Genomic DNA, 22,539 nt, shown 5'->3' on the forward strand with positions numbered 1-22,539 from the left:
GTGATAGCAAAAACAAAGTACAGAGGCTAAAAGGAACTGCCCAAGATCAAAAGCAACCCCCTCATCTATGAAACATGGTGGTGGGGGTGTTATGGTTTATGCATGTATGGCTGCCACCGGTACTGGCTCACTTGTCATCATTGATGCTGTAACTGCTGATAGCAGCAGCAGAATTAATATTGAAAGCGTACAGAAACATCTTATCTGCTCTAAACTTCAAGCAAATGGCTCCAGACTCATTGGCTGGTGCTTAATCCTACAGCAAGACAATGATCCAAAACATACTGCTAAAGCAACAAAGGAGGTTTTCAAAGGCAAAAACTGGAATATTCTGGACTGGCCAAGTCAGTCACTGGCAAAGCATCACCAGAGAAGATACACAACACACGGTGATGTCTATGGGATACAGACTATGGGTTTCGGATGAAAGCTGAGAATGGGCACTTTAATACTTATGAATTGTTTGATTACAAACGTATAATTGTGGAGTGCAGAGCCAAATCAAGAAAAATATGTCTTTGTACCAAACATTATGGAGCTCACTATATACATATGCTGTGCGTGTGTGTGTGGTATGAGAGAGAAGAGACAGAGAAAACGCCATCTCTTCTCTTTCACACCACAGACTATCACACACACACACACAGACACACACAGAACTATATAAGAACCATAAGAAGAATTTATTGAAAGAATGCCCAGAGCCACTGTTTTGAATGCTGTCCACTTCTGAGTCAGCTGTCCAAGGAGATTTGTTCTTAATTATCTTCAATGATATGATGTATCACACTGTCTTTTTTGTGTTATTTTCCATATTTCCAACATCGAATAGAAAAACATCTATAAAATGTTGTATGAAAACACAATCCAGAAAAATCCTAAAACCATATGAGGAATCTTGAAATGAAATACATGTGCAGTGTGGTGAAGCTGCTTTTTACAGGAATGCTTGCCAGTGTTACTATCATGAGTCTTAATAAGTTGAATACATTTCTTTACAGAAAAAGTGACTAAATATTGTGACGAAGCAGGCAATTGGCTTCAACATTCTGCCTTTAATGTAACCTGGTCCAACTGTATTGTCATCTCCAAGGATAAATTAAAGGTAACTGAATTAGTCATTGTTATTGATGCACTAAGTGGCCATTCTTGAGGCACACGGTGCATGCACGTTTTGTGCATCATTGCTGAGAACCTAATTTGTGTTTGTTTATGTGTGTAAATGGGTGACTACCATCCATAACCTTCAAAAACATATTTAATACTGTGTCACTTTTGCACATAGACATGAATAATTTTTGCAAACTACACTAAATAACATTTTGTGGTAACTTACATATTCCTTTGCCTATATCAAGCTGAATAAATGAGAAATGTTGCGTAGCAGCTGAATATTTCCCTGATTTCCCCCACAGACAGTGACTCACAGTTCTTCTGAAGCCATCGCTGAACCCACAGTTGAAGCACTCGTCAGTCCTGTTGTCACACAGAAGGCCGAGGAAAGGAAAAAGATTATTGACGGTCAATATAAATGCTTTGAAAAAATGAACAGAGATCAGCCTTACAACAAAACAGGTAAACTAGTGTTTGTGTTCTTCTCAGTTGCACCACAGGCCATTCAAGTAAATAGCATTTTATAGCAGGTAGATTATTGGGATTAAACATTTGTGAGTGAGAGATTATCATAATGAAATCTCAATATGGTCACAAATCAAATGTCGTTTTCTGCCTGTTGTAGCTATGGGATCTGCGACCAAAACGATCTAAACATAGTGAATTTACTGAGCTGCAATTCCCGTTTTATTAGAATAACATTTCCTATGAAATCCCTCTCGTGAAAGTTATTGATCTTGTTATTGTGTCCTTAAATTAAATGTCTGCAAACTGTCTGTATGGGTGGCAATAATATCAATTAATTTATTTTACTGTGTGAATGAAAATGGAGTGAATTGTAAACGTGTCGCAGTTCAGTGGAATCAAAGGCCGAATAAAGATTGCATGAAGCTCAAGCACCACTTCAGCTTCAGCACTGCTTCCAGCCAAATGCGAATATCTCTCTGCTCACACGGAGGTGGAAGCACTCAGTCACAGCAGTGGGCCAACAGCGTTTGTTCAGTTCTTGAATTAAACTTTGTTCCCAGAAATTGGATAAATGTTTGTCTCTAGCAGTTGTGTTGTTTTAATGAAATTGTGCAAACCTGGAAGGTCACAGCTGGGAGTGAGTGACTTGTAGACAGCACTCACCCACGCCGGTGGCCTCGCAGGTCTTTCAGTTTTATTGAAGCCTTACAATTGGGCTTCCGGGGACAACCGTGTCTTACAGTACATGCCCCCACCCTTGGTTTTTCCCCACCTTCGGGAGCGTACGTCCTGCTGGCCACCTGCAGCTAAGCTTTTCTCAAAATGAATGAAAGTACTGCCTTTACACGTCATCCGTGTTAACAATTTAATGCTTTCCCTGTTTACAAACATACATGACTCAGTGTAGACTACATTCACAGGGACCTTGCATTCACCTCAATAAAAAGAAGTTTGTTGAGATGTGTTGCGCAGTCCATTGCGTGTTTGACTCTTGAGATATTCCCCCCCCCCCCCGGTGTTGGCAGTAGTTTGATCCCTCCCGTGGCACCTCCTGAGCTGTCGTTCCCTTCACTGTCTGTTACCCTCAATGCTTTCTCCCTGTCAGAATAATGCAAAAACACAAAAGGAGGGCAGGCCTGCCTGCTCTCCTTTAAAAAACAGATCTCCATTGCTTACATTTCTCTAACCCTTTGGTGCATATGGACACCCTAGCATGTCCATTCTCCTCTTAACGTTTCCGAGTATGAACACATGGGTTTGTGTTAAATATCCATAAGCGAACATTCCGAACGATAACGTGATATTTGCTATTTATGCTAACTGGTGAGTCAGCTTAATAAACATTGTAATGGCTAAAACCTTCTTCTCTGTACAGGGTCTCTTTATGGGTTGTGTGAAAGAGATTTACTCTGTCTTTCGTTCTCAGCTGAAAAATGCAGTCCAATTTTTCAAGATCTCAGCCTGAGTGATTTCTTATATTTAAATCAGCAACACATCACACAGTTGATATAATCAATTCAGGGAAACAGCTGCAGACTGAGCACAGTCCGTCTTAATTTAAGTTTATCTATGTGACAAAAATGGTTAAAAAAAAATTTGTTTGTGCTTTGTGAATGAAACGGTCACGGTTAACAGGTTAGCTTCCCATCTGCTACAAAAACGAATGCTATCTTTAATCACATGAGAAAGAAAATCTCTCTCACTAAGTACCAACTAACAGAACCTCCACAGCAAAAGGTTACTATTTAAGCATTTCGCTAAAGGCTCCATGCATTATCTTTACGTGGGTTGTAGATAAACCTGTTATATGGCTCTGGCTCATAAAGTCACAATGCTGGCCTAGGGTTACAGAGCCGAAAGCCCTGGATTCAATCAACATGCAGTCACAGCTTTGACCCACAGTTCAACTGAAGAGCTGAATAGTTCGTTTGAATCGAGGGATCACTGGAAATAAAATAACGTTTATTTGGAAACGTAGATTTACGGGAAAATGTCTTTGCGGCAGCAATGATACTGCTGGAAGGGTTAAAAAAAACAAAACCTCCCTAGGCTGGTGAATTTGCTGTTCATGCTTCATAAATCCTACCAGCTTACTGATTACAGTTTGGTTCCATAGATTAGTTTTCTGTTTGTTTTTACAAATCTCTATAACTTCCTGTACGAATGTGCACTTTGGGAAATCAGAGAGAAACTGCAAGAAATCTGAGAGACTTATTTCTTGCACTGCATCTGAAATTTGTATTTAAATAGTGACTCGCAATAACGTGCTTGTGTCTTTTTGTTTCCACAGTGTGTGTGTGTGTGTGTGTGTGTGTGTGTGTGTCAGAGGTACAATGCACTTTTGAATGAGGAACAGTCATTCACTCACACTGTAACTCTTCTTTCATAGCATTAAAGGTATGATGATATAATGGGATGTAGTTACATAAGTTTCTGATTGTGTGTCATACAGCATATGCGATCGATACAGTATATATGGTATTGTGATGTTTGCTTATGACTATAATGTTTGATTTTGGTTATTTTTGCGTTCCTTAAGGTCCATACTGTAATCGGACCTGGGACGGATGGCTATGTTGGGACGACACGCCAGCAGGGACGTACGCGTACCAGAACTGCCCCAATTATTTTGCTGATTTTGACTCCACGGGTGAGGGTTGCCATCTACTTTCAATGACCCCTGGATGTTTATTTAGCGAAGTATTTAATGCATCAGCTGCTATAACGCATTTCTGCTGAGCTAATTTCAGTCTGATTGCAGTCATTCAGATTGAGTTTCAAATTTCAGCAACTGTTACTTTTACATGAATTTAAATGAATGAAAACTGTTGTGTATTTTTTTTTTTAAAGTAATTTTTGCTTACATGTGCTGGATAACTGGATCTGAATCGGGCTCATCTTGAATTTTTTTTGTTTCAGAAAAAGCCACTAAATATTGTGATGAATCAGGTAATTGGTTCCGACACCCTGAGACTAACAGAACATGGTCCAACTACACACTCTGTACTGCCTACACGCCAGACAAATTAAAGGTAAGGCATTTCAGAATGACTCTTGCCCAAAACCACATATTCATTTCTTATGGAACATATTTTCTAGCTTATTTTCCAACTTATTTGAAGAACCATCCATCAATTGCAACATCCAAAATAGCACTCTTGTGCTCCACAATGGGTGTCGGTAGTCCCTGTTTCACTCCGCAGTCCACCAGCTGAGCCGCGCAGTCGTACTTACGCAGCCGGGTGCAAGATGACTGCAGGTGCGTACTCCACCACAGGGGTCACTGTTGCAAAATAAAGAGGAGAGAATCCACTCTGCCTGAGTGCTGCTGCGGGTAATTATGCACCCGTCCTGCAAGGCTGGCCAAAGTCAGCGCAGGAGTGAATTCTGGGATGCAGGAGGCATGCACTGAGAGCAAGTGACTTAGCTGGGTATCACCACCCAACGGCCCCATACATTTTCCCTTTATGACATGTTCTCTGTATCTGTGGGTCACGTGGCTATAAATATATATATATATATTAAAGGATACTGATGAAATAGGGTGACACACGGTTGGCGATTGCAGCGCCTAGGTTCTGGGATGGTTCACTTGGTTAGAGACGTCCGTGGACTGCATGCTAAAGCCACATATGAACGGTCTTCCTCTTCACTCTGCGTGAGCTGTCTGCAGTGTGACAAGAAGCAGATGGCGACACAACATGTTTCAGAGGAGAACTGTGGATGTCTACCCTCTCCCAAATTGGTAGTGGGGTTCGCTCATGAATGCAGTTGCGGTTGAATACGATTGTGGGGATCCTGTGTGGGGATCCCTGGATCAGAAAAGGTTGGAAACCCCTGTTATATGAACATTTAAATTAGGAATAGCATATTCAGACATGATGCTTAATTCAATGCGTTTGGTTCCCTGAGCCCCTTGGGAAGGTCATTTTGTTATTGTATGATTATCTCATGTTGAGTTGATCTCAGTTACCCTAAATTTGTTGCAGATGTTGAAATGGAAATTTTCATTAAACTGTAAAATAGCTGATTATGTGTTTATGAGTAATACAATGGACAGGCGCATGGCTGTGGCCCAACTTGAGAAAGCATAGGCACATTTTTTCATTAAAATGCAAATGCAATCTGCACATTGTGGCACATCATTTATAGTTACATGACATGCAGATACAGAGCACATGTCATAAACTGAAAATGTATGGGGCCGTTGGGTGGTGATACCCAGCTAAGTCACTTGCCTCAGGGCATAACCTCCTGCATCCCAGAATTCACTCCTGCGCTGACTTTGGCCAGCAGCCTTGCAGGGCTGGTGCATAATTCAGGCAGAGCGGATACACTCCTCCTTATTTTGCAACAGTGACCCCTGTGGTGGAGAACGCACCTACAGTCTGCTTGCACCCGGCTGCGTAAATTCGACTGCACGGCTCAGCTGGTGGACTGCGGAGTGAAACAGGGACTGGCTACACCCATTGTGGAAGACATGCGTGCTATTTTGGCAGTGTTCTGAATGACAGAGGATGTTGCAGTGATGGGATGGGTCTTTAAATAAGTTATAAAAGTCATTACATGTTTTGTATGTTACAAAAATGTCAGAAAAATTGAATGTATTCTAAATAAAGGTAATGTGTGTGTTACAGATGGCATACATACTCTACTATATGGCCATTGTGGGCCATGCTTTGTCCATTGCATCCCTGCTGATTTCTCTGGCGATATTCTTTTACTTCAGGTAACTGAGGATTTTTACCTTTTTGTATCCAAAATGTTGCTTAAGTGTTATGGAAAATGGTATGATAAAAAAGTACCAGACAATATTGCAAATCTGACACTCTCATTCCAGAAGAAAACCAATAAACTAAGCAAGAAACAGAATATTGTGCAATAGTGTAGTTTTAAACATGGTAGCATTTTTTTTTTATTACTTATTGTTTTGTATATTTGTAGCCATACTGTTGGCATATACTGTATGTCAGTTGAATGCACAGTACTTTGAACTTGAAATGCATATGAATGTTTGGAAAAATAATTGGCCTGTTGTGTTATGTATGAATGTCACAAAATTATGGAAATAATTCCAAATTTTGATTAGTACTTGCACTGTGCCTTACTCATTTTCTGCTTGTCAAGATTCCTTATTAAATTTGTATGTGCAATTTGATTTAAATTGACATTTTGATTGCAAATGTGTGCCTGAGTTCACATCATTGATTGGATGATGATATTACATTGTTACGCTCAGTGTATGTTTGTATACCGGCTTTAATATCCTAAATTACCAATACACTGTACAGAGAACTACTTTATGATTATTAATTGGGCTCTTTGAGAAAAGGTTTGAATCTTAAGCAAGCTGCCTCGTGGTGAGTACATGTTGTTTGAAGAACAGTAGACATATATAGGACTGTAGCAGTCAAAAATCTGTGCTGATACACCTTGATGGAGAGCAGGCAGGTGTTAGTGTCAGGGCTGATCAATTTAATTTTGTGTCTTTTGAGGCTTTCAGCAAAAGCAAACATTTCATTTAAAATCTACTTTTTTGATTGATTGTATATAATTTGATTTGACAAAAAATATGAAGTAGAATCAAGCTTTAAAGAACATTTATCCTCATTTTCAAATATTCTGTATGCAAAATATTTCATATTTAATAGAAATGTCAGGCAGGCAACCTAAAAGCTGTCTGTAAGATTGGATTAATTTAGATAAATGGCCTAAATCAATATAGCTGCAATTCACATTGTCCTTCATTTTAAATAATAGCAATTAACTATTAACAGAGCATGTGTGGATCAAAAAGTTCAAAGTAATGGCTGCTTGTATTTCATGTCAATAAATGATTACAATCTTTGAGGATTAAATCTGGTCCAAATGCAATTTTGATTGGCGTACCATTAATAGTTAGGTACAGATATTACAGATATAGGATTACAATTTTTAATTTACTATAAATAGTGGCCGATGTGAAAAACAAAAATGCATCTTATACTATTATAAATGAGTAGATATAATATCTGCCCTCTGTGTTCTAAGCCTGTTCTATTCAATTTCCCTTTAATCACTATTGTAGGCTGTCTACAAATAGGAAGTGCTTTCATGTGTACTCTTTTTGCACTTTAACAAGGCACGTCATTAAATTCAGCTAGCAGGACTGAACTGAAAATTACCATGAATATATTGCTATCAGTAATGCAAGTTCGGCACATCAAAATTGCGCTTTATCAAATTTGTGTTAAATATGAAAAAAGAAATTTGAAAATAACTCAGGGCAAAACCTTGTAAGGATGTTACAAACTAAATATCAGTAATCTTGGAAATGAGCATAACAAGATAGGACAAAAAAAGTCATATTACAATAATGAATATTTTTAAATAAAAGCTGAGAATGTGCACTTAAACCATATGTGCATTGTCTGATTACAATTCATAAATAGTGGAGTACAGAACCAAATCAATAAGATTTGCAGCTTTTATTAAAGGGTATTTTCACCATGTAGAAATGACAGCGCTTTTTATACATAGACCCCTCCCCCATTTCAGGGTGCCATAATTTTTGTGGGGGTGGGGTGGGGGGGGGGGTTACGTATAAAAATGACATTTATTTCTGCATGGGAAACCATGTAATAAAATACCCTTAAATAAAAGAAGATGATCTGCTCTTTAACCACATATGAATCATTTGATTAAAAAGTATGTAAGTATGGACACTATACTATTTCTTGGCTTTAATTACTATACATAATTAAAGCCAAGAAATGACCATATTTCAAAGAGCATATTTTATTATCACAGTGAGGTATTTATATCCTGATCTCTTTAAATGTCAAAGACTCAATGTTGCGTTATTGCTTCCAGATGTGAAGTTTACAGTGGTATTTGGACCTGTAATATCCTTTTATTTATGGTAGCTAGGAGTATCAGGTAAAAATATTCTAGACAGAAATTTTCCAGTGTTATCCCAGTCATCTTGCTTAGATATTTTGTCTATTCTCAAAGTCTGGGTATGTTTGTTTGAGAGAATCTCGGAAAGACAGCATGCAAGGGTTGTTCAAAACTTCACACAAATGCTTTACTTATTTATGAGAAGATTTCAGAACATTCGGTGCTTGTGATTTGCACCAGTAAGATTGTCCTTGCATTCTCACATTTTAAATTTCAGGCCTACTTTAATGTTATTTAAGTTTTACCCTGCAGATGGAATCCAACCATTACATACGAAATTACATTCAAAGTCAGAGAGATTACAGTATTCAAACCTTATAGATTGTAGTTTATTCCAGACAAATTAATATGTCAAAAAAACAAAAAAAATGCAGTTCCACAAGTCTTGTCAATATGTGTTACAGTTGTCCTCACTGTCATACAAGATTACTTTTTCAGCATTTACATGTAAATAGTCATATTCCCCACTGCTTAGTAAATCTAGTCCTTAGATTAGTTGCTAGATTAGTAACCTGCACATGGTCTGAACAGAGAGGCAAACTAATTGGGATTTAGAGCTTAAGTGTAATTATACATTTACAGTTCCAAAAGTTTCTATTAGTATGAGGTGAACCACTTTTTAACCATGTAACAACACAGCAAACTGATTCTTCCATATCCCACAGCCTTTAAACTAAGTTTAGGAAGATGTTGTGCTTATACTTTGCAAATACTTTTGCTGTGTAAATTATTTGTGTTGTTCCATGGTACTTAATAAAGAAAATGCACATGGATATCCACAAATGTCTCTCGGATTAAATGATGGATTCATTATCAAATCAATGATGACAAATTACATTTGAAAATTATTTAAGCTGATATAAGTTTAAAGTATTGTTTTAGAATTCTTTATGCTACTGTGTTATGTTTAGAATATGTACAATAAAAAAATTAAGTATATTGTAGTATATTTTCTACTTTTTTCTATCTTTATTTTGTATGACTAACAGCTTGATTACTTTCCCAGATCAAATAGTGCAGTAATTTAATTAAGTTTAATTATGGCTGATGATAGTTTACCAAAATAGAACTTATTCGTTATTATTCGGGTAAATGGTCGCAATGAGCTTAACAATCAAGTTTCCGAGTGCGTTTGTCATCTTCAAAGCCAGAGCTTGTATCAAAATATTCCATTTTAAAACATACACAGATACGTATGATATTACCATGTGTTATTTGCTGTAGGGGCTACAGTGGTCTCACCCTGTTCTGAATTGTCTCTGTGTTCCAGGAGCCTTAGTTGTCAAAGGATTACACTGCACAAGAATTTGTTTTGCTCCTATGTACTGAACTCCGCTTTTACCATTGTGAACCTCATTGCCGTTGTGAACAACCCTAAAGTTGTGGAAAAAAACCCTGTAAGTATAATTTCAAAGTTTTTTTTTTTATCTTCAAAAGTCTTTTTTGTCATGTTTACATGAAAACCAAATTGTAATCTGATATGCTTTAGTGTAACATTATTGTCATCTTGTCATATTTATATAGTTATGGTATATTTGTGTTATAGTTATATTTCTGGTAAGTGCAAGTTAACATTCGTAATATATAAATATAGACCATTTTAAACAATGAAATGCGAAAAAAAATACAATTTATTAAATTAGTATTTGTAACACTTTTCTTCAGAGGATTGTTGTTTTAAGGGCAGTTTCTTCAGGAAAACTCAAGTTTTCCAAACATGTTTTTCTCTTGTAACAATAGCATCATTCATGAAGGAATAAGAAGAAAAAGCAATTCATTTTCACATTATAGATTCTCTGAAGACTTCTAATTTTTAAGTCTCAATGCACACCAGCACCAATATTCTGGCAGCACAAGCTGTACCTGAACTTTCCTCAAGCTCAATGTCAGTGTGAGCTTTACTCAGCCTGCAGCTGAAATACATTATCCCATGGATTAGCCGCCAGGAAATGATGATATTGTGATGTTAATGTCTTAAAACAAAGTACTGACTAAAAGTGATGATACTGTCATGTTCATATATTAAAAATTACCGACTACTTGAAATCAGGTTTGATCATATTGACATTGAAATATCCAGGATTTGGTGGGAAGTTTTAATAGATAAAAAAAAAGATCATTCTGTGATGAGCTTTAACAAAGTGTGATATTCAGAGGAAACCTGGCTTTGCAAACCAGAAATCCTTTGAGCCGTTTTTACGATGTTGCAATTTTAACCGAATAAGCGATGATTATGAAAACTGTTGCTGTTTCTTCCTTGGATTAGTATTTCACATTGATAACATGAAATGAAAACAGCTGAAATCCTACTGCTATTATTAATAAACTATCCACAGACACAGTGGCGGGCAGTTGTTTGCCTGTCATTTAAATTTTTCAGACATATGCTCACTTCTCCCTACAGCCCTACATTGTCATATGAGAAATGTGCCTATGGTAGAAATCAATACTAAGCAGTGGCAACAATATTATTTTTGACATACTTCATCGTGTCAGGTCATTAATCATATTGTTACTTGCTGATTTTGTCACCTGAGAGCACAGCTTTGTCATGTCTGAATGAAAGTAGCTCCTAGCAGAATGTCTTCACCATTGATTATGCTGGCAAAACATATGTCACCAGAACCAGGAATAGTGAAAGCATTTAGTATTCATGCACATTAGCCTTAGCAACCTATGGTTTAGAAATTAATTAAGAGGATCAAAGCTATTGATTAACTCTTTTGAGGCTTTCTTATTGGGATGTCAGCTATGCCTCCCACCAAGTTACGACTTGGTGGAGCATGCCCTATATACCTATACAGCACCAAGAGTTTGCACTTTTCAGGTATTTCCTACAGCAATAACCACAATGATCACAGACTCTCAGCTCTTATGAACATTAACATCTGTACCTTCTGACCTCATGCAAACACACAACAACAATAAAGCCCCAAGCTTGGAATATTATATTTTGTGTTTTTCTCCATTGCATCATCACAAATGCCCCCATTGGACATTTAGCTACATCTTCTGCCAATTCTGCCCATAACAACATCTGATAAAAGTAGCCTGATCAAAGTAGCCAGTTGCAAGATACTCAGACAAAAATGGAAATATAAGGAAGTGCACTTGTGATGCTTTTTCAGCCAATAGAACACTTTGTGGTCACTATCTCTGTTTTGTGTAGAAGCTAGCTTGCTTGCTATCTAATAATTGAAAAAAATTACTATTGCTTTTGCAGTTTCTTTGCGGGAAACGATTCTGAAATGCATTTTCTATTGAAAATGTTTTTTTTGTTTTGTTTTTTGTTTTTTTTTTATATTTAGTTATAAAAGGAACAATCTAAAATGGATGTAGAGGTCCTTCACTCAGGGCAGGAGGTGGGAGAGTGGGCATATCAAATAGAGATCACAAACATTGCATCATGATAGTCCCTGCCAGCTGTGTACTACTGTATACTATGGCATGGATTTAATTAACATTTTGTGTTAAACTGACTCACAGTTAAATGTTAGGATATTGTTTTTTTTTTTCTTTGTCTTGAGTGATGACACAAATTTCTTTAAAAACCGGATAGTGTAAAAACTTTGAATCCAGGCCGTCCACGTGGGTTTTGTCCAGGTACTTTGGTTTCCTCCCACAGTCCAAAGACATGCAGGTAGGCTAATTGGAGACTCTAAATTGCCCATATGTATGAGTGTATGAGTGAATGGTGTGTGTGCCGTGCGATAGATTGGCGGCCTGTCCTGGGTGTAATCCTGCCTCTTGCTCAATGCACACTGGGATAGGCACCCGTACCCCCCACGACCCTGACCAGAATAAGTCGCTTATAGATAATGGATAGACGGGTGGATGAATCCAGGCCTAAATGATACCTTTGAAGAGAGATAAGCTTTAATTAGGAATGGAAAATAAATCCTCTTTCAAATGTTTTGACAGTCCTTTGTGCGATAAGTATTGTTCAATCTAGTAGATTACAAATCATTCAATCATCAAATTATACCTGTTGATATTCACTGACGCAATGTCTGATTCACGAACATACTGAGAAAAAAAAGGTTAAAAAATAAAGAATTCTTAAGGCGTGCATTTCCCAATATGACAGAGGCTAACAATAAATGAAGAAACTCGTGAACATTTGCAGCTTTGTTTGAGGGAAGTTATGCAAGTTCCAAGCATTCTCTCTAAAAAGCTCATTAGAAGCGACTTACAAACTTAACTGTCTTGGCAATTCCAAGGAAGGCTAGTCAAATTATAATTAGCTTCACTGTGATTTCTTGTTTTAAAGAAGACTTTGCAAGAACAACAATTAAAACTGGCTGCATTCCACTAGAAATATTTAGACAATGTCATTTAATTGAAATGATTAGATAGTAGATTAGATAATGAATGTAAATCAGTCAAGAATGCAGAACACTGCAGTCATATTAAACAACATCATGCAATTGACAGAAAAACGGTTTTTAAAAAAAGGCATTTTACCATGCAATGGAAAGGAACTGACACGAGAGTACGGTTTTCACTCATAAATTGCAAAAGCAGTAGCGACTGGGGACACGAGGTGCTTGGATGCACAGGATAATCAGCTCTGTGTTTCTGCATCAGTTATTCTACCCCAGGTGTGTGTGTGTGTGCACACTTATGTCTGTGTGCAGGCGTGTATGCGTGTGTGCTTCCTCATTCATGTGTGATGCTAGTGCAACATTAAAATATCCCCTTTTTCCAATTTCCATTCCATCATTGCATGTGTAGATATGCAGGTTTGTTTACTCACCACTAGTCTCATGTTTTCTGTAATTATTTAGATTTTCAGGCCCTTCCATATGATATGACTAATGGGGAACATCCCATGGATCTAAATGCAGATGTCACTTTAGTCACTGTTCCTATTGAAACACTAGCCAGTTGTGCAGTCTGTGACTGAAGCTCCTGCCATTCCTGCACCAATAATGAACCCTCTTTCAAAGTCTCTTAGATTTTTTCCTCTTGCCATCTTGATCCAAAATCAATGTCAACTGGGCCTGCTGAGCATTTTCATACATGCCACAGAGCATTAAAGGATGTTAATTGTTTAATCATGCAGTACACCTGCATGGAAGTATCTGCATTTGTTATGTTTCTCCACTCATTTATTCAGTTTTTCATATATATATATATATATATATATATATATATATATATATATATATATATATATATATATCAATGTTCATTCCATAAATATCAATGTTCATTCCATATATATATATATATATATCAATGTTCATTCCGTAAATATCTATGTTCATTCCATATATATATATATATATCAATGTTCATTCAATATATATCAATGTTCATTCAATATATATCAGTGTTCATTCCATAAATATCAATGTTCATTCAATATAATCAATGTTCATTCCATAAATATCAATGTTCATTCCATATATATCAAAGATCGATATATAATTCCTGTTTGGCTTTCCATAATATATATATATATATATATATATATATATATATATATGAGGGGCCAAACAGGAAAATATATATATATATATATATATATATATATATATATATATATATCAATGTTCATTCCGTAAATATCTATTTTCATTCCATATATATATATATTAATCAATGTTCATTCAAATATATCAATGTTCATTCAATATATATCAGTGTTCATTCCATAAATATCAATGTTCATTCAATATAATCAATGTTCATTCCATAAATATCAATGTTCATTCCATATATATCAAAGATCGATATATAATTCCTATTTGGCTTTCCATAATATATATATATATATATATATATATATATATATATATATATATGAGGGGCCAAACAGGAAAAAAAAAAAAAAAAAAAAAAAAAAAAAAAATTATATATATATATATATATATATATATATATATACATACAGTGCCTTCGGAAAGTATTCAGACCCCTTCACTTTTTCCACATTTTGTTACGTTATAAAATGGATTAAATTCATTTTTATTCTCATCAATCTACACACAATACCCCATAATGACAGAAGATTGATTTCTGAAAGAATACCACTTTCATAACTTTATCTGGCTGAGATTTGAAATGCAGCCACTGAATATAACTTTAGAGCCTAAGATGTACATTATTTGAATCCTGATGTCTATAACAGTGTAGACATAAATCTGTCTCCATGGAATGTTATTTTATCACATTTATTGTTTGCCTTCCTTTTAAAGGAAATCATTTAAATATTTCCATGACTATACCATTTTTGAGTCAGTTTTGTAAGAATGGATGTAAGAATGAATTATACTGTAGCATCCCGAAAAATTTGAATAAACTGACTTCCTTTAAAAGTGGCAAGACACAAGTCAGCAGCACTATTAAAATTAGAAAGTGCTCACACGGGGAAATTGCAAGAAAATACCAGCAACAAAAGAGAGGAGCTGCGGTCTGGGTCCAATTGTGCTCTCTGGCTTGTCTCTGGCCACAGTACGTTCTCAGTGATGAAAGGTCTCTCGTAGCCAATTCATCTATTGCATTCAATAAAGCATATTTCCTCTGATACGCCATTTCTCTTTTTCCAGAGCACATCATTTTCATTACGTTCATAATTAATCAATTACATCTGGCTGCTGTTTTAATGCAGTGCCCTGACCTAAGGTACGGCAGCATGGTTAAGTTCAACAATATATCATTTCCCAACGATTAATGGGAATTAAAGTTCTTTTTATTTATCCAAACAAAGCCAAATATCTGAAAGTGCCTCCCATAAAATCCAGAAGATAATAACTTTGTTTTTAAATTCAGTAATTTGTTGCAGCCATTGGCGTGTTCCTAGTGTCTTCTAGTTGGAGTGCATATAAATTTTCAGTGCTGCATAGTTTAAAAAAAAAAAACTTTGGTTCCTGTAAAAGTTTACTGCACATGTCTTCTCAAAGTGACCAAGAGGGAGACATCTACTTTTAACCCTCACTTTATGAGGCCTTTATGGCATATCAATACAGCCATTTTTGTTGTTGTTCTTAATAACAGGCACATTAGTTTCATTATGCACATTTTGAACTTTTGTTTTTTGCTTACTTATTGTACTTTTGGGTAAATTATTGCTGGTCTCTTTTGAGGAGTGCTGTAACTCCAAGTCACATGATTTAAGCTTTAGGCTTTGCACTGAGAACATGATTTACTGGATCAGTAGTTCTGGGGTGAAGATACCTTCTTTCCAGCAAGTTGTATGCTTGCAGTGCCAAGTTTCAAGAAAAAAGAAAGATTAGTTTTGGGGATTTCCAGGCTTCTGTCAAGGTAGGATGAGGCTGGAGACATTTTACAGAATCTGCATCGAACCACAACAAATGTCAGAATTTTATGCCATGAAAGATATAAACTACAGGGGCATGTCTTTTTCTGCCTACTTTTTGACAAAAATTATGTAACCCTTAATGTAAACTGAACCAAGATTTATTATTAACGCAATGGCTGAATTACCTCCCTTCTTACTGTACATGTACGTACTAACAAGAGATCTAGTACAGTTGACAGATCCTCAGATGTTAAATTTTTTTTTTTTTTAAAAGCCTCAGGCTTGCAGTGAAAGATAGATTTATAAGTGATGGGATACTTTGAAATAAAAAGATATCCAGAAAATAAAGGTACTGTAATTTATTAATTTCTGTAATAATGTACAAATAAGAAAGGTTGAGATAATACACTGAAGTAATAAAATAACTTCCAAATTTATGATTTGGAACCAAATTTTTATCTCTTTTCCTTTGCGAAAAATTAATTAATCACATGTGTAATTGTGATACAGAATAGTGTAGGTTTACATATGTGCATATGTGGATGGGATCACAGATTTTTCTGTCATATTTGTACACCTCTTACCTTAGCAATCACGGCTGAAAAATAAAATTTAAGAAAAAAATGAAAAAGAGATGGGAAATAGTCAGTGGAATGCTGGGATATCACACACCCCATCGCCAGGCTCAAGATAACTATTTCATTGTATATGGACTCGGTGGCAAATAGATATGCATTTGTCAGCACATGATACCTGGGAACAATAAGACATTTCAACTTCCATCCCGCACCTTCACAATTTTCCATCTTCCTCCAGCAACATGCCATTTCTTTTCAGCTACAATTACTGCATATTTTACCTTGCTATTGGTAACTATGGCCAGGGGTCCACCAATATTACATCTCCATGGTGGACCCTACATTTACAGGTCTGCAAACCTTTGTACAATAGATTGTGTGTTACAAATACACACACTGCACAAGATGTCATTTCATGCTGGAGAAATGAATTATTGTTTTTGGGAACTGATGGAGTGAAAATTTGAATTGCACATCCATTCAAATTCGCATAATGCCAGGGATATGTATAGTGTGACAGGGTGAATAATATCCCGTCAGACTGTCTGAGGTGTGATGGCCTTGGTTGACAGTTACGTTGCAGGCTATTCTTGACCAACTTGAAAATATAAAAAGACTTTGCAGCAGATTTTAATGCTAGTGGTCATCACAGTGGTGAAGTGGTTAGCACATTTGCTTCACAAGAAGGATTCGAGTCTCAGCCAGGCGGATCCTCCCTGTGTGGAGTTTGTAGGTTCTCTCCGTGTCCGCATTGGTTTCCTCTGGGTACCCCAGTTTCCTCACACACTGAAAAACAGGTTAGGTATACTCCTGCCATTGCCCTTGACCAAGGCACTGGCCTCAGAACGGGAGTTGGTCCCCAGGCTAGCACTTCACTGTGGCTTCCCACTGCTCCTAAGTAACTAGGATGGGTCAAATCCAAAGGACAAATTAACCCACAGGGTTCAATAAAGTGCATCTTATCTATCAGGTCTGCAAAGCTTAACATTACAAAAGCAGGAGACTGAATGGCACAGGCCATTGCACAGTTGACTCAACCTATATATACGAATCCTCCTCCTGCAACTGGGAATTTGATTCCTTGCCATGACACTTCTCTATTTTGTGATCCCATGTCCATCTGTAACACTCTATCCTTTTTAAAAGCACTGAATCGCATGCTTAATACATGGAACAGTACATCCTAAAATGAAACTGTACATAATTTAAGGCATAATAATCTGAATTCAGAATCTTACCTCAGACAGGATTAAAAAGTTTCAGGCAAGCAGGCCAATCGGCTCATCCAGCTCATTGTCCCATGTACTGCTTAGAAAGTATCCAGCACTGCGTCAAGTGTGGTCTTGAACACCCCAGGGCTCCCTACTTTCACTGCAGGTCCTTGTAATCCATTCCATGCATTAGCGAGGCTCTTTGAAAGATTTTTTTTCTACCCCCCTTTGCCTGGTTGATAGGACTGAACTTTAAAACATGAAGGAAGAAGGAAGTGATAAAGTTCTGTTAACATCAGGGATCGCAGAAAGAAACATTGCCACAGCCAGTGGTTAATGCATAGCGTCTTCTGCCTTGGAGACTGATTCCCTGATAGCTACTGAGAAAAAAATGCAGTATACATAAATCATACAGTGGTAACACCAAATTAGATTGCTGTTACTCTCACCCAATGCACATACCTGTATAGAGGCCTGGCCTACATTTTAGACAGAAATGCAATCTGTTACAAATGGGAACTAATTCTGAAACGCAAATTCAAGATTGAGAATAAAAATAATTTCCCTGAACAGTAAAGAAAGGATCAGGATGAAATATTTTACATAAATGTAAGAGAGGCAAGATGGACTGCGTAAGTCAATGTGCCAATGGGAATCTAAGTGGAGCAGTTGGGATTCAATAATACTATAATTGAAAATAACAAAGACTGGTATTAAATCAAACCCTTACAGATACAATATTCTCACTTTTTTGTACTTTGGAGTGTTCTAAGTAACTATGTTAGCCTGTTGTAATTGTCACATGTCAGAAAAGAAACTTTGGTGCTTTCTGGTGAAGGCTGTGACAAATTTGAAAGGCTTTACACTAGATATGAATTCTGTTTGGAAACATTTACTGTTCATTTTATGTCCCTTTGCACCATGACATGATTGTCTATTGTCCTGCACTACTGTTGCAGTACTGTGGATTAAGGTGGAAAAAAAACATGGTTTAAGAACAATGTCTGCTTTCACAGTGTCTGCTTTCACAGCTCAATGTTTTATCTCCCCCATGACCAATTGGAAACAGACACAGCAAAACCGTTAGAAGTTACCCATTTAATGATGTGATCAGTCACAGCCCAGATGAGGTAGGCTGAATGCCTAATGAAACATCAGTGATTTAGCTCATACTTCAATTCATAGCTATTTACTAGGTACACTAGTTGTCCATGATGACAAAATGATTTTATCAGAGGAATCAACAAAGCAGCAGAATCAACACGTATGATTTATCAAACAAACAAACACTTTGAAATGCCTGGACATGCTTTCAGTGAGAACTGTAGGATTTATTTTAGGTAAAAACAAAATGAATCAAAAAGCATTTTAGAATTGCGAGAACATTCATTAAGTACTGGGAGTAAACAATCTTCTACATTCTATATTAAAACATTGAAATGAGCTACACTGGGTTTTCATTATTATTATTCATCCTCCCTCTATCCTAAGCTAATCTGTGCCCTTGCTTCTTTGCTGGCAACAACAGCCGAAGTCTAGCTGCTGATAAGAAGGTAGAACCCCCCAGCCATTAAAATATTGAATTCAGTTCTTGAAGCAGTGACCCTGAACCTTTTGAGAGAGTAGATGCACTAGAAATACATGCCTTGATATGGAAACCTCAGTAGATGGTATGTGTGCATTGTGCTGTACTTCACCTCCTTCATACTCAACCTCACCCGCTAACCTCTGTTTTTATATTTTTATATCTGTTTTTATACAGTTTTTATTTTTACACCTTGGTTTTAGATAGATAAATAATTCTGTTTCAGAAAGATTAAGCCTAAATACAGGTACACAATATGGGCGGCTGTATTTTTTTTCTTTCTTTAATGGTCTCCAACTGCACCATTATCAGATGGCGCAGACTTTAAAGCAGAGCTGGGCAATATGGCCCAAAAATGATATCAGTATTTTGGATATTATTGATGGTTTTGATTTGATTTTCTAATGCAAGTTACAGGAGAATTAAACGGAAGGTCTACTGTGACTGTATAAAAATAAGGATCAATCAGAATAATTATCAATTTCACTATTTTTATTGGGAGTATGAACACAGAATGGTGTGAAATATTGAATAGCATTTTAAAAATTGGATAGTAAGCAAAAAACACTATGCAAAGGGTAGACTAAGATACAAAATATTCAGCAGCAAGGCCTTGCAGCTTCCATATGATTGACAAAAACACATCACATGATCACACAGAAGCTGTACAACCTTGCGGCTGACTTGTCAATACCCAATAGATAATAGTGGTGATGGTTTTTTACCTGGAAGCATCTCACATATGCTGTGTCCCGCATTTTCTCATCCGCTATTCCCTACCTGGCGTTGCATAAATATCTTAATTTATCATTATCAGTACATGTCTGTCCTAAAATGTATCTAAATAAACAGTAGTGAATGTGTTGTCATTTTTGTTGTCTTTCTTTGTGTATCTGCTCAAACCATTGCACAAAGATTGCACAAAACTTGCCATTGATCTGTTAACTGTTACCAGTCATGTGTTCATCCCATCTCATCTCATTTCAATTTAATGGAGTGCATGAGCAGAGGCTAATCATTGCATTGTGGTATAGTGTACATGCTTTGAACACTACATTTCCATTGCACTCTGGGATTCTTTTTTTCGGGCACAATATAGCACATAAATTTTACATTTGGAATCCGGACGGTAAAATGGCGGAAAGTGAATACAGTGCACTATATAGTCAACAGGGAGGGATTTCAGACAGTTATGGCCTCTAACGTTTGGATGTTTACTACCACACCAGGTATAATTAAAGAAAAAAAAACAATCTCAATCGTTTGGTTTGAATCCAAAATTATTCCAGAAGCTGCAGTGACATTAGGCTTCGAAATGAGCTCCATGTTGTTTGTTTTTTGTCTTCTGACTTACCCCAAAACAGGAAGCGGACGCAGGTCAAGCCTAGTTTATGGTTAGGCATAATTTTGAGGACTGACAGAGGATGTATGGAAGAAAATAAGGTTCAAAAAGATATGAATTTAAGAACGCAATGAATTTATCAGATTTTAATATTTTAACGGTGAAATTAATATATTTGAGTTTATTCACATTGAAATCTATAATTTCGAATTCACATTTCAAAAATTTAGCTTCCCAAAATGCTAACGTTAAAACACTAGGCTTCCAAAAATTCAGATTCCATTTTTCCAATGCCTCAAATTTAGTTTTTAAGAATTCCATTTTTACTAATTCCGTTTGTAGAAATTCAGTTTCAAAATGAGTACAGGTTATCTGGGTTACTCAGGAAAAGGGGTAGAATGTGGCTGCAGTCGATTCTACTGATTATCATCAATCATCATCAATCTCTGTGAAAAGGGCCAATGAATGAAGATTTCATGTTGATGACCTGAGATCTGAGCCAGTCACAGCAGACACATACACAACTCTCCAATATTAGCAAGCAAGCCAGGCATAGCTAGTGAGTGCAGGCAGTTGTATTATCTATCCAATCCATGTGCCATGCAAGCTAGTCGGGCGAGTCAGTTGGTAGAATAATGTAAGTGTAAGTTATTTGATGAGTAAGCCAGAAAATACCATTCTAAAAGAGTTTGTACAGCGTTCACACAGCATTCAGACTCACATCACATTCTATGGACCTAATTCAAGTCAGGTCCTTGTGGGAGATTGTGACTGGCTCTTGTTGTCACTGTGCTTGTCAATCAGCCAGCCCTTGTGCTATGTAGGGACAGCTATAGTGTTGTTCAGTCTAGGATTGCAAATTATGAATTTATATTTTCTAAAAGTACTGGAGTGACGTCGGGTCAAATGCTAGCTCGCCCCCGTTGTTCCAGTGGCTGCTTTCGAATTTTGCTTGTGTTGAACAAATGTTCCACACGGCAGACATTCTAGCAGATAGCGACTCGTTTCATAAACAACAGCTTCATTCGCGGTGGCAAATGGATAGTGCCTGTTGACGGGAGTGACGGTGCATGCAGTCAACTGCCGTAAACAGAGTGCAGACAGTCAGAAAATACGAAGGCGAAGCTTTAATATGCACATTACGTGTTGCAGAGTCAGAGACTGGGTTCAGATTGGCCATGTCTTAGCCAATACCTGATCCTTAAAATACGGTGGTATTGGCAGCTAATACAGTACAATACAATACATGGATTGTATCAAGACATATCTAACATCACCCATTTTATTTCTGTGGTGTCTCATTCATTTATTTGTTGTATTTTCATGTACAATGGAAGGCAGCACCAAATGCAAATTACATGGGTGAAATGTCACCATGGTAATTGATTAGTACTTAGTGTTTATGTAGCTCCAGATAAAAACCAATTAGGCTGATTTGACAGTATGCATGCTGGGTATGTGATATTTTCATATGGGAATTTGATATGAGGTTTTCGTGTGCGCAGACAAGGACACCACACACACACATGCGCGCGCGCACACACACACATAAACACTGCAGTGTCTGTTTTATTTTTCAAATTTGGCTCATTTGCATTTGTACCTTGTGTTTCTTTGTTATTTTGAAGAGAATTTGCTTATCTATGGCTCTTTATATTATCACAATTCCGCAAAACTGAATTGTTTGGACTTGTTTGTGATTGTAAAAAGAGACATATGCTGTATATATATATACCGCCAATTGCTGAAGCCTGTAGCTTTACCACTTGGCGGTCTCGTTCTTGGCGGTCTCGTTCTGTGAGTGCCATGTGCCATGTTGAAAGTCACTGAGCTTTTCAGTCCGACCCATTCTACTGCCAGTGTTTGTCATTGAGATTGCATGGCTGTATGCTTGACTTAATCCACTTGTTAGCAATGGGTGTGGCAGAGATAGACGAAACCACTAATTAGAAGGGGTGTTCACATACTTTTTGAAATGCAGGGTATACTGCATACATCTATTTTTACAAAGACAAACACACACACACACACGCACA

General features: G+C 36.9%; 1 protein-coding gene across 1 annotated transcript in view; it reads left to right on the top strand.

The window, feature by feature from the left end:
* Nucleotides 1-22,539, top strand: part of calcr (calcitonin receptor) — a 74,768-nt gene that overhangs the window by 40,812 nt on the left and 11,417 nt on the right. Inside the window, exons 5-10 of the mRNA XM_064348276.1 lie at nucleotides 1,002-1,105; nucleotides 1,416-1,575; nucleotides 4,121-4,231; nucleotides 4,501-4,613; nucleotides 6,219-6,310; nucleotides 9,791-9,917. Of these exons, the coding sequence (XP_064204346.1) occupies nucleotides 1,002-1,105; nucleotides 1,416-1,575; nucleotides 4,121-4,231; nucleotides 4,501-4,613; nucleotides 6,219-6,310; nucleotides 9,791-9,917 (707 nt within the window). The remainder of the gene's footprint in view (nucleotides 1-1,001; nucleotides 1,106-1,415; nucleotides 1,576-4,120; nucleotides 4,232-4,500; nucleotides 4,614-6,218; nucleotides 6,311-9,790; nucleotides 9,918-22,539) is intronic.

The sequence above is a fragment of the Anguilla rostrata genome, chromosome 8, assembly GCF_018555375.3.
Source record: "Anguilla rostrata isolate EN2019 chromosome 8, ASM1855537v3, whole genome shotgun sequence".
NCBI classification, from domain to species: Eukaryota; Metazoa; Chordata; class Actinopteri; order Anguilliformes; family Anguillidae; genus Anguilla; species Anguilla rostrata.